This window comes from Hylobates moloch, unplaced genomic scaffold (assembly GCF_009828535.3).
Source record: "Hylobates moloch isolate HMO894 unplaced genomic scaffold, HMol_V3 SCAFFOLD_1, whole genome shotgun sequence".
NCBI classification, from domain to species: domain Eukaryota; kingdom Metazoa; phylum Chordata; class Mammalia; order Primates; family Hylobatidae; genus Hylobates; species Hylobates moloch.
In genome coordinates this window covers 218,197,317-218,210,042 of record NW_026652276.1, presented here as the reverse complement: position 1 = coordinate 218,210,042, position 12,726 = coordinate 218,197,317, and the positions used below count along the sequence as shown (strand labels likewise).

Here is a 12,726-nt window from a genome sequence, read left to right as displayed (position 1 = left end):
GAAAAAACTCAATCAGGTGAAAAATGTAGCTCTAAATATGCTGTGAAAAAGGACATGTTTTTATTAGAAGAGAGAAAACAGGAAAGCAAAGCGTCACCTTTTTCTACCACAGTTGGGAACTTTATGTTGGGCCACTCAAACTTTTCACTGCATTAAGCATGCACATCTATGAATGACTGTGAAAGTGCTGCAATTATTTATTTTTGGGTTACAAATAAATTTTAGGGAGTAGACAAATTCACACATACAGAATTTGTGAATGAGGATTGACCATATATGTGGTCAGTTTGCCCTGTAAACTGTAGATCCTCAAGCAATAGAAAATTAGTTTTTATCCCAAGGCGGGCAGATCACGAGATCAGGAGATTGAGACCATCCTGGCTAACATGGTGAAACCCCATCTCCACTAAAAATACAAAAAATTAGCTGGGCGTGGTTGCAGGCGTCTGTAGTCCCAGCTACTCGGGAGGCTGAGGCAGGAGAATAGCACGAACCTTGGGAGGCATAGCTTGCAGTGAGCCGAGATCATGCTACTGCACTCCAGCCTGGGCGACAGTGAGACTCCGTCTCAAAAACAACAACAACAAAAACAAAAAACCAAAAGAAAAAAGAAAATTAGTTTTTACCTAAATAACTTTAAAATATATTTTTCTTTATTGTCTTAACCTGAGGTCTTTAAACAGAATAGAACATTGTGATTACCTAGAGAACAAAAACAAGCAAACATTTCAAACAAAAAAGTAATGATGTCAGGACATATCTTTGAACAACTGAACTAGAACAATGTGGCTTTGGGCCAGGAATTAGTAGCTGTAAATGCAATTTTGTTACTTACAATATTGGTTTAGAACAAATGGGGTTTTGTGTCATTCAGGGGTGTTGGGCGGGTATACTGATTGAGCAAACATCTGACTATACAAGTACACATTGCAATTAGTAAAGTAGATATAAGCCCAGCACTATAGTCAAAGAATATCAGCCTGTCCATATCTATTGTATGCTGAAAATAAAAAGTGTAATTCCCTTGGGGAACATCTGTCTTCCATGCAATTGCTTTGTTCTATCCCAGTTTATGAAGCAGAGTTTGAAGAATATACATGATGCAATGAATTATGCCTGGAATAACCAATGTCCTCCCAATCGAGTGCACTCTTACAGTCTTAGACATTATAGTCACTTTAGCTTGGAGATTGTTATGATTAAACTTGTTCTAGAATGTTCTACTGTTGTCTATTTACCAGGATTCAGTACTGAATACATTTGCCTTTCTTGCCAAGGTTCCTGAACCAGCCTGCATTGTATGATTGTCCCTTCTTGAAAGAGAAAATAATACTGACACCAGAATAGAGGTGCAGAAAGGGAAGAGTGAAATAATAAAAACTTTGCTGTTGAGTTCACATTTTTGTCTTTAAAGTTGTGGAACACATATATATTGTAAAGTTGTATTTGGTTCTGTGACCTATAATTTGGAAGTAACTCAACTCCTGAAAAATACATGCAAAAAATGACAATAATTTCTTTTTTTTTCATTCTTTGTGATGTCAATCCCATTACTTCACAAGGTAAGGAAACTTTTGCTCTGATCCATGTTGGATGATTAGTATGTTTTCTTTTTATAAAGCCAAGCAAATGTATTTTCTTTGTACAGTCTTCAATGGATTTGGGAATAGTGCCACAAGAAAACTTGCATTAACATCCAAGCTGTTGTAGTTCTTGTGTGACTTTGAACTTAACCTCAATGAACCTAAGTTTTTCTATAAGCAAAAATAGTGACAATAATATTACCTCTCCTAAGCAATTCCCGAGAAATAATCTATGAAAAGCAGTTAGCACTACTTGTGATAGCTAGTAGGTGTTTAAAAAGTATTAGTTAGCATAGTTACTATTAGCTTTTTATATTATATTGTTTTCTGGATTTAAAACTATGTATTTCAACAGTGAAGACAGTATTCTAAATGTCCTTCATCTGGTAATCTTCTGGCAAAAGAGCATTTTTTGTGTGAGAGACCTTGCTCATCTATGGAGGCAGAGACCGTTTTAATTATTTTTTGCTTTATCCTTAACATCTGACACATATGTAGGCACCCATATTGTGAATGGCCAGGTAAGGTAATGACTGGATCAATATATAAATCAATATAAATCAATTGAATTGAATATAAATCAATTTATAGAGGTTTAATAGAAAAGTATAATATTTAGCAGAATTTCAATTTAGTTCTGCTAAATATTTATACTTTCCCATTAAACGCTGTTTTTTTCTAATGAATTCCAGCACCTCTTCTTCAGGTGATACGTAGAAGTGCCCCAACTACCCCATCAAGTCTGTTGGCTGCTTCAAATTCACGCATTTTACTTCTTCAGGAGCCTCTTTCCTAAGAAAACATGTTAAATGAAGATTTATCAGCTTCAAAATATAGACAAGATGTATTTAAGTAATGGAGGGAAAGGCTTGATGGCTCTCCAATCTAAAGTATGTCCAATGTATGTAATTTTTAATTATGGGATAATAAAATATTAAGAAGAAATTCCATGTAATTTTCATAGTTATATATCAACCTCTCACACCATAGGGTGAATTGATTTATTTTTCATTTACATTCATGTTCTGATTAAATAATTGAACATGCCCTGCTCTGAAACACCAGAACAACTCTGGAATACAGCTGAAGGTGCCAACCTTCATTCCACTCTTGTTCAACCCGTATGTCTTGGTAGCCCCCTAATAATCATGTTCCTTTCACATCAGTTTCTTCAGGCAACAGATTATTTCCCTACATGGATATCACTCCTACTTTATTGGTAAAGCTATAGGAGAGGAAGAAAACGAGAAAGAAAAACACAGAGCAAAATATCAACAACCCACATTTATTGAATCAACATATCTGTAGAGGGAATAATAAATAAATTATAATGCTTTCTCCACACAATTCTGATGATCAGTTATAATCATGAAGCTTTCTTTGGGCACCTTCTAAAATGTATCCATTCCAGAGCCACATCAAGGCCTCCAACAATTCCTGAAAATTCAGATTCTGGGGTACATCTGATAACTACACTGAGGAAAAATACTGCGAAGGAATACAAGAACTCTCATTATTTAGTAAACATCATCAAGGCTTCTAGACAAGCTTGGTTCAACAGAAATATAATGTGAGTCACCAAAGCAAGTAACCTATAATGTGAAAATTTCTAGTAGCCACTTAAAAAAAAAGTAACAAGTAACAGGTGAAATAAATTTTAGTAATATATTTAACCCAATATACCCAGAGTATTATTTTTTCATATTAAAGTATAATTTTTACATAATCTTTTTCATATTTAATCTTTGAAATTTCATGTGTATTTTACACTTACTGCTGATCTCAATTCAGACTAGATCTTAAGTATTCAGGAGCAACATGTGGCTTGTTGGCAGTATTGGAAAGCACAGCTCTAGAGACAGGTAAATGATTAGAAGTAAAGCCCAATAAGCAAAGTATAGAACACAGCATTATTTAAATTTTCACTATGCACCTCAATGCTCCATCCTCAACGTTTGAATTGTGTTAGGAAAATATTCTACAGAAAAGTAAAACTCAAAACCAAACGTGCTTGAGTAAATTAGAATTTGAGAATGTTCAGACAGTCCCATTGCTCTTCGGCAAGCGTCCTCTCTCTCACAATCCCTGTATCTTAGCCACAGGTGTTGGATGTAGCCCAAGTTGAGAATCCCAGCTGTTTCACAGGGGCTCTGGCAAGTTGACAGCTGCTTTATTACCAGAGCTTGAAATTGAGGCCAATAAACTTAGCACACAGGGACCTGAAGTCCGGTTTGCGGAGACAAGGCCACCATCATGTGGAACCTGACGGAACTGCAGTAACATTCACGTTCCCATTGCATGGCAAAGACTCAAATGACCTAAGTCATCAGTGCATCCCCACTGGGACAACACTTCAAGAATGCCTAATTAACATACCTAAGAAATGTGCAAAACCTTGGAGATCCAGAGAAGGTTCAGAGAAGGCCAATTCCTATTTCAAAAGAAACAAAAGACTGAAATAGCTAAATCATGCAAGGTCAAAATCAATAAAAATCATAAAATGTAAAATGAGGACTTACACACATCTGCCTGCTGAAACCAAGGCTCACTGAATAAGAGTTCAAATATAATATTGGGTTAAATCTACGATTTTGATTGGAAAACTTTTAAAAAATCCTTATTGTAAGAGGAGATAGATTTTAAAACAAACTACTATAGGATGATGAGTTTATCTTTTTGAAGAATAGGCCAGTATAGTAAGTTATTAGGAAGGTTTGAAATGACAAGATGTATTTTGAATGGCAAATTGCTTTGGCAATATTAAGGAATTTAGACTGTTTCTATGACAGTTCTATATAGTCTGACTTCTGGTTTCATAACACCCTTACATTGTACATGTGTAACACAATGAGAAAGTTTCAAAATATTCAAACATATAAAAGATAGGCACATATTATTGTGAAGTTGATAAAATAGTCAGGGTGTGTCTGTTGACAAAAATGAAAGACCATCATGTAATACTAAAAAACATGGTACCGGCTAGGCGCGGTGGCTCACGCCTGTAATCCCAGCACTTTGGGAGGCCGAGGTGGGCAGATCATGAGGTCAAGAGATCGAGACCATCCTGGCTAACACGGTGAAACCCCGTCTCTACTAAAAATACAAAAAATTAGCCGGGCGTGGTGGCAGGCGCCTGTAGTCCCAGCAACTCGGGAGGCTGAGGCAGGAGAATGGTGTGAACCCGGGAGGTGGAGCTTGCAGTGAGCCGAGATCGTGCCTCTGCACTCCAGCCTGGGCGACAGAGTGAGACTCCGTTTCAAAACAACAACGACAACAAACAAACAAAAAAACGTGGAACCACAAAGAATATTAGCGTCTTTTCATTGTATCTTCCACTGAAAGACCTGTGTTTTCCTTTCCCAGAAACAAGATCCCCAAGCACACGATATTTGCTCCCTGAAAACTTCAGGGTGTATTATTAACCCTATGTTTTCTGAGCCTGTAGAAAAGATGATGTGAGCAGGAGCCAATATGGGTTTATTAATTAAGAATATGTCAGAACAAATTATTCTGTTTTGAAAGGGTTGACATGTAGGGTATGATGATATCTACACAGCATTTAACTAAAGGTTACTCTTGTTTCTTGGTTAATAATATGGCGAAGTATTGTCTGGATTACCGTCCTACAAATTTGAGCAATTTTTCCAGAGAAGTTTAGTTCTTTTTGTACTCGGGCATTTCTAATAGAATATTTGTAACCTCTCTGATTTATCTTGTCTTTTTAGTATCATAGCAATGACATGACTTAATGCTTAGAAAACAGGTTTATCAAATTTGCAGATGACATAAAATTTGGAGACTAGCTAATATGATAGATGTCACAATCAAATTTTAAAATTATTGTGCAGGCTTAATACAAAATGATGACATTTAACAAAGATAAATGATCTTGCATTTTAGTTAAAACAATAAACTTTATAACTAGATTGGGAAGACCTTTCTTTGAAGAAATTTATATAAAAATAATCTGAAACTTTTGTTTATCACAAAATACAAGTTTGGTAACACCCATACAATTTTAGTTTACTAAGATAGATTTCTGGGGTCCAAACAAAATTTGGTGATAATCCCCCTGAACTCTGTCTTTAACTGACAACATTGTGTTAATTTCAGGGCCACATTTTGAGAGAGAAACTGACAAATTAAATGGTATATGGAGAAAGAATTTTGAGATTTATAGTGCTGTAGAAGCCACTTATAAAAAGATGCTTTCAAAGAAAATGTAGTTATTTTCAGGACAGCATAGCGTTTATGTTCATAAATTATGAAATAAAAGAGATCTGAGTTTAAGTCCCAGAATAGCCATTAACCCTGGCAATCTGACCTTGGGTGAGGTGTTTAATGTTTTTCAGCCTCAGTTTCTGCATCTGTAAATTGTTTATAATAATGATAACAAAGAGGATATATGCTAGCAGAAGTTAGATTTTAAAGAGACAATGCAAAGTAGATATATTCCATTTAGCTTTGTGTGATAAAACCACTGGAGGAAAGGGAATTTTGTTTAGTATATTGTAATAATTTGAATTACCCAATTGAGTAGTTGAGTTAATCCATTAAATCACCCAAATTGTCTGTATAGGTAATGAGCTCTTGGCCACTTGAATAGCCACTGAAGCTATTCAAAGGTGTCTCAGTTAAGAGCTTGCAGGGGATTTCTGCTATTAGTTGGAGGTTTGAGGATACATATGACAATATTTATGACCAGTAATTTTCATGAGGAAGTTGCACAACCAAGAGACAAGCAGGTGACCCGCCTCTGAGTCTCTGAGTCTAATGAAAATATACACACACCTTCAAACAATTACATTACAATGTGTTAAGGAATAAGTGTGGAGCACTAAAACAGAAGAAATGAAGAGCACCTGCGAAAGCCACAGTTTATCTGTCTGGTAGGATTTCTTTAGCTCCATTGCTCATTTTTGTTCTTCTTTGGAATGTCACCCTTTAGAATGAAAACAACAGAAAACCTTCAAAGTATTTATTGTCCTGCAACACATTCTCTTCTCCCAAATCTTCTTCTGGTATTCCGTACATTTCTTTCTCCCCTAAACCCTTCCTGGGCTCTTCCTCTTTAAGTTTCCCTATCTCGTATTCATAAAGAAGTAGAAGGAACAACAAAAATGCAAAAATTCTTCCCTACATCCTGTTTTCTCTCAAGGCCTTCATTTTTTCTTAATAGACCAAATGTCATTGTTTGCTTAGGAGTAGGAAACAGCCACTTTGGGCCTATAATGGAGATCTAAAGTCTTCTCTTTTGCCAACAGTTTTTTTCTAGTTATGTGACGTTAATATAGTTTTATTTTTCCGGCTGATTTCTGAGCTTACATTTTGACTGGACTTGAATGTTCTACAGCTGCTTTGCTTCTTTGGAAAAAACACAACCAGTTTTCTAGCTTTATTCCCCGGTTGTATGAGTATCCAGTCCTACCCTGTCTCTCAGATTGCTACTCCTCTAGGTGTTCAGTCATAGGTGCCACACCATAACATTCCATTTTGGAAGGGACAGAGGGAAATTATCTGTTTCTCTTAACGTAACCATTTAATTTATTGTTTTGGGGGGACATTTGCGAAGAGGGGTGACTTGGCTGCTGATATCTCTCTCTGTAAAAAACATATTTCTAGCATTTGAGAGTACTCTGCATTTGCATGCAAAACAAGAGAAGCTCACCTCTTTGTACAGCCAAGTGGGATTGCTATAGACTTAGGATGCTGCTGTTTAAAACGGATTTTTACCTAAGCCGTATCATATCTTGTTTTTCCACTTCTTCCTTTGACTGCTGAATCCATTCCACATTCAGTGTACAGATTGACTTGGTAATAAAGATAGATAATCAATCACTAAGCTGGCAGAAAGACAAGGAAGGCATCCCGGCACAGCCATCTGATCCCTGAGGAGAGAAGGATGTATGGAAGTTGGTGGCTGGCCAGAAGGAAACATTCCCTTGAGCATGAAACAGTTAGGGACATTTTTCTCTTTGTACAGTTCATATTATCAGTTTACATTTGAATCCTTGAAGTATTACAAGAGTTCGTGAGCAGTAATTTACCTTCCAGATGTTTTGGTTATTTTTGTTTCAATCTTGGTTTAATTTCTGGGTTTATTTTCTAAGTTATCAAAGCTTATTGCATTATAATGTCTGCATTTTGCAATTTATCAAAGCTTTTTTTATTTTTTGAGCAAAAGAGGTGTGTTTTTTTTTGTATGATCAGTCTTTGCCAACATACCAAGGACTCGTAAATAAATGTTCCTTAATTTTCATTACTCCAATATGACTAAAGGAGATAGGTAGTGCGAAGAGGAATTGGATAATTTTAAGCCGTGGCTAACACAAAAATCATAGCCAAATTGAATGATCCTGTAGGTGCACTAACCAGTTTACAGAATAATGTAACTAAAACAACATAAACCTGGGGAAGACATCCTACAGCCCTTTTAGTTTCTGAATTCTCCTTGTTTCTCTAGTAAATTTTCTGTTAATTCACCTGCGGTTTCCGAATACACAGTTTTACTGCATTCAAATGGCTAATGAGTTTGCTTCGTTGTTTCCTGACACTATAGCATTAGTGCAAGTAAAATCAGATGTTGTTGTTTTGAACATAGGTAGATTTTCTATTTTTAACATTTTCTTTTTCTTTTCTGTTCTTTTTTTTCATCATCCAAAATCTTTAATAAGAGGATAGGATCTAGAGTTAGTTTTTGTAGCCTCGGCTGGCCAGTAGGCCTCTGGTGCGCTCGAACTTCCAGCCCTTGGAGTGGATGTATGGTTTGGTGTGGCTGTGCGGGGTTCCCGGTGCCTTGCCAAAATGCCGGTACACCTCTCGGCCCTTGCGAGGACCAGAGAGCAGGACGGTGCCACAGCCTTTGGGGGCGTCAGTGGCCAGCTGGTCAAAAGTGAGGATCTTGCCCCCGGCCCCGAGCATGCCGCTGCTGGCCCGGCTGGTCATGCGCAGTGCACACACCTTCAGTTTGGGCACTTCCTGAACCCGTACATCATCCGTTATGGTCCCCATGTGTCCGGAAGTGGTGGGTTCTTGGTCTCACTGACTTCAAGAATGAAGCCGCGGACCCTCGCTCTGAGTGTTACAGCTCTTAAGGGAGCGCGTCTGGAGTTGTTCGCTCCTCCCTGTGGGCTCGCGGTCTCGCTGGCTTCAGGAGTGAAGCTGCAGACCTTCGCGGTGAGTGTTACAGCTCTTAAGGCAGCGCGTCTGGAGTTTGTTCCTTCTGATGTTCGGATGTGTTCAGAGTTTCTTCCTTCTGGTGGGTTTGTGGTCTCGCTGGCTTCAGGAGTGAAGCTGCAGACCTTCGCGGTGAGTGTTATAGCTCTTAAGGCAGCGTGGACCCAAAGAGTGAGCAGTAGCAAGATTTATTGCAAAGAGCAAAAGAACAAAGCTTCCACAGTGTGGAAGGGGACCCGAGCGGTTTGCCACCGCTGGCTCGGGCAGCCTGCTTTTATTCTCTTATCTGGCCCCACCAACATCCTTGCTGATTAGTAGAGCCCAGTGGTCTGTTTTGACAGGGTGCTGATTGGTACGTTTACAATCCCTGAGCTAGACACAAAGGTTCTCCACGTCCCCACTAGATTAACTAGATACAGAGTGTTGACACAAAGATTCTCCAAGGCCCCACCAGACTAGCCAGATACAGGGTGTCGATTGGTGCACTCACAAACCCTGAGCTAGACACAGGGTGCTGACTGGTGTGTTTACAAACCTTGAGCTAGATACAGAGTGCCGATTGGTGTGTTTACAATCTCTGAGCTAGACATAAAGGTTCTCCAAGGCCCCACCAGAATAGCTAGATACAGAGTGTCGATTGGTGCATTCACAGACTCTGAGCTAGACACAGGGTGCTGATTGGTGTATTTACAATCCCTGAGCTAGACATAAAGGTTCTCCAAGTCTCCACCAGACTCAGGAGCCCAGCTGGCTTCACCCAGTGGATCCTGCACCGGGGCTGCAGGTGGAGCTGCCTGCCAGTCACCGGCCGTGTGATGCACTCGCACTCCTCAGCCCTTGAGTGGTCGATGGGACTGGGCGCCGTGGAGCAGGGGGTGGTGCTCGTCGGGGACACTAGGGCCATACAGGAGCCCATGGAGGGGGTGGGAGGCTCAGGCGTGGCAGGCTGCAGGTCCCGAGCCTCACCCCGCGGGAAGGCAGCTAAGGCCCGGTGAGAAATCGAGCGTAGCGCCGATGGGCTGGCATTGCTGGGGGACCCAGTACACCCTCCACAGCCACTGGCCCGAGTGCTAAACCCCTCATTGCCTGGGGCCGGCAGGGCCGGCTGGCTGCTCCGAGTGCAGGGCCCACCAAGCCCATGCCCACCCGGAACGCCAGCTGGCCCGCAAGCGCCAGACGCAGCCCCGGTTTCTGCTGGCGCCTCTCCCTCCACACCTCCCTGCAAGCTGAGGGAGCCGGCTCTGGCCTTGGCCAGCCCAGAAAGGGGCTCCCACAGTGCAGCGGTGGGCTGAAGGGCTCCTCAAGTGCCACCAAAGTGGGATCCCAGGCAGAGGAGACTCCGAGAGCGAGCGAGGGCTGTGAGGACTGCCAGCATGCTGTCACCTCTCACCCACAGCCACAGCCTTTCTGTTTTCCCGGTCAGAAAGCTTTATCTTCCGGATCATCCGGGAAAGGGACAGAGGTGGTCGGTTGGTGCGACTCATAAACAGCCTCTTCAGCACAACCTGGTTGAATGTGGAGTTGTTCCGTCTGAACAGAAACACGTACAGTTTGACCAACAGCCTCAGGTAGACCAATATCCTGGCTCTTGGGCTCCTTGTGCCGAGCCTATGGGTCCTTGTTGGGCAGATGTCAACTCCCATGATGGCGCCTTCTGTTTTGTGTGTTATTATTTTTTCCCTTGAGCATGGATAGGAGTTTCTCTTTTGCCCTGTAACTAAAAGAAAAAAGTTACATAGATTTAAGTGTGGATTTCTTTTCACTGAGTTAATCTGGCATGTGATGATCCCACCTCATTTTTACATTTTTAAATGTTTTATTTTTAATTATTATGGGTACATAGTAGGTATATATATTTACGTGGTACATGTGATGTTTTGATATAGGCATACAGTGTGTAAAAATCACATCAGGGTAATTGGGGCAACCATCACCTCAAGTATTTATCATTTCCTTGTGATAGGAACATTACAGTTCTACTCTTTTAGGTATTTATAAATATGTAGTAAATTACTGTTGACTGTAGTCACTGAATTTTGCTACCAAATACTATCTAACTATATTTTTGCACCCAGTAATCATCCCCACTCCCCCAGTCCTTTCCCCCTACTACCCTTCCCAGCCTTTGGTAACTATCATTCTACTCTATCTCCATGAGTTCAATTGTTTTAGTTTTTAGCTCCCACAAATAAGTGAGAACATGTGAAGTTTGTGTTTCTGTGCCTGGCTTTTTTTCACTTCACACAATATCCTCTAGCCTCATCCATGTTGTTGCAAATAACAGGATTTTATTCTTTTTATTGCTGAACACTAGTCCATTGTGGATAAATACTACATTTTGTTTATCCATTCATCTGTCAATGGACACTTAAGTTGATTCCAAATCTTGGCTATTGTGAAGAGTGCTGCAATGAACATGAGAGTGCAGATATCTCTTATATATATTGATTTTATTTTTGGGGGATATATACCTAGAAGTGAGAATCCTGGATCACATGATAGTTCTGTTTTTAGTAGTTTTGAGGAACCTCCATAGTGTTCTCCACAGAGAACATTTATGTTTTTCTTTTCTTTTCTTTTCTTTTTTTTTTTGAAACGGAGTTTCACTCTTTCACCCAGGAGTGCAGTGGGGTGATCTCAGCTTACTGCAACCTCTGCCCCCCCCCGGGTTCAAGCGATTCTCCCGCCTCAGCCTCCAGAGTAGCTGGGATTATAGGTGCCCACCGCCACGCCCTGCTAATTTTTATATTTTTGGTAGAGATGGAGTTTCACCATGTTGCCTAGGCTGGTCTCAAACTCCTAACCTCAGATGATCTACCCACTTCTGCCTCCCAAAGTGCTAGGATTACAGGCATGAGCCACCACACCCAGCCACATTTATGTTTTTCTAATTGTTTGTTTGATTTTTAGCTAAGGAAATAGCAATTGTGTTTTTTTATTATTGTGTTAGATTCCATTCTTTTTTGCATATTGAGGAACAACTGTTATCCTTAGTTTGCATCTTTCTTATTTCTTCTCATTATCTATTGTGTTCTTCACTGTTTTCTCTTTCCCTCTAGAAACTTGTCAAGTTTGACCAGTATGTCACCAACTCAATATTCTATAATGCCAATTCTGCTTCTTATTGCTGCCAAAGAAGATTGATATTTGTCTTTTTAGCTGTGTTTTCAATTTTTATGAAATTATTTCTTATCCCACCTGTCTCTTATCCATTGTACCTCATTATACCCTTGAACTAGCCTTTGCTCTCTTTTTGGTTTTCTTACTTGTTTCATAAAAGTATTTTTATTTAATTTCAGAGAAGTAGACTGCTTTGTAGTTGTGTGTGTGTGTGTTTCAGGATGCACGTAAATTTGTAGAGGTTACTCTTTCTATAAAATTCTTTAAGTTGAAATCCATTTTTAAAAACCTCAATATTTTTATAGACTCCATGCAATAGTACATATTTAAATTTTCCATTCCTTCATCTAGAAATAAGAGTTGTTTTCCAGACACAGTTTTTTCCAGGTACAAAATACCTTCTCTCTATCCTATCTCCAAAAGGCATTTTTTTTTTTTTTTTGCTTCATAGTTGGAAGCCTGAAGTTTCAAACTCTGTTTCAAGTGCCTAGCAGAATTTTATAATAATAATAGCTAACATATACATAGCATTCACCATATTCTAGGCATTGTTCCAAGAGCTTTACATATTTTCATTCATTTGATCCTCCCAAAAGCCCTATTAGGTAGATACTAATATTTTCCCTATTTTACAGATAAGAAAATTTAGGAATAAGGAGTCCAAATAACCTTTGGATACCACATGGCTGGAAAGTGGGAGAGCCAGTATCATAACCCAGGATGTTTTGACCTTAGACTCTACCTCCTTATCTTAGACTTTACCTCCTTATCTTACTACCTCCTTACTATCTTACTATAACTTGTCTACTGTAGCTTATGTTCTTGTGTGTGTTTGTTTTCCATACTA

The 12,726-nt window shown here is 39.5% G+C and overlaps 1 protein-coding gene across 1 annotated transcript; it reads right to left on the bottom strand.

The window, feature by feature from the left end:
• Positions 1-8,273: 8,273 nt before the first annotated feature.
• Positions 8,274-10,402, bottom strand: LOC116809685 (large ribosomal subunit protein eL18-like). Its single transcript, XM_032753548.1, has 2 exons — positions 10,150-10,402; positions 8,274-8,614 (listed from the first exon to the last, which is right to left on the bottom strand). The coding sequence occupies exons 1-2, from the start codon at positions 10,400-10,402 to the stop codon at positions 8,274-8,276; spliced, it is 594 nt and encodes a 197-aa protein (XP_032609439.1).
• Positions 10,403-12,726: the final 2,324 nt, after the last annotated feature.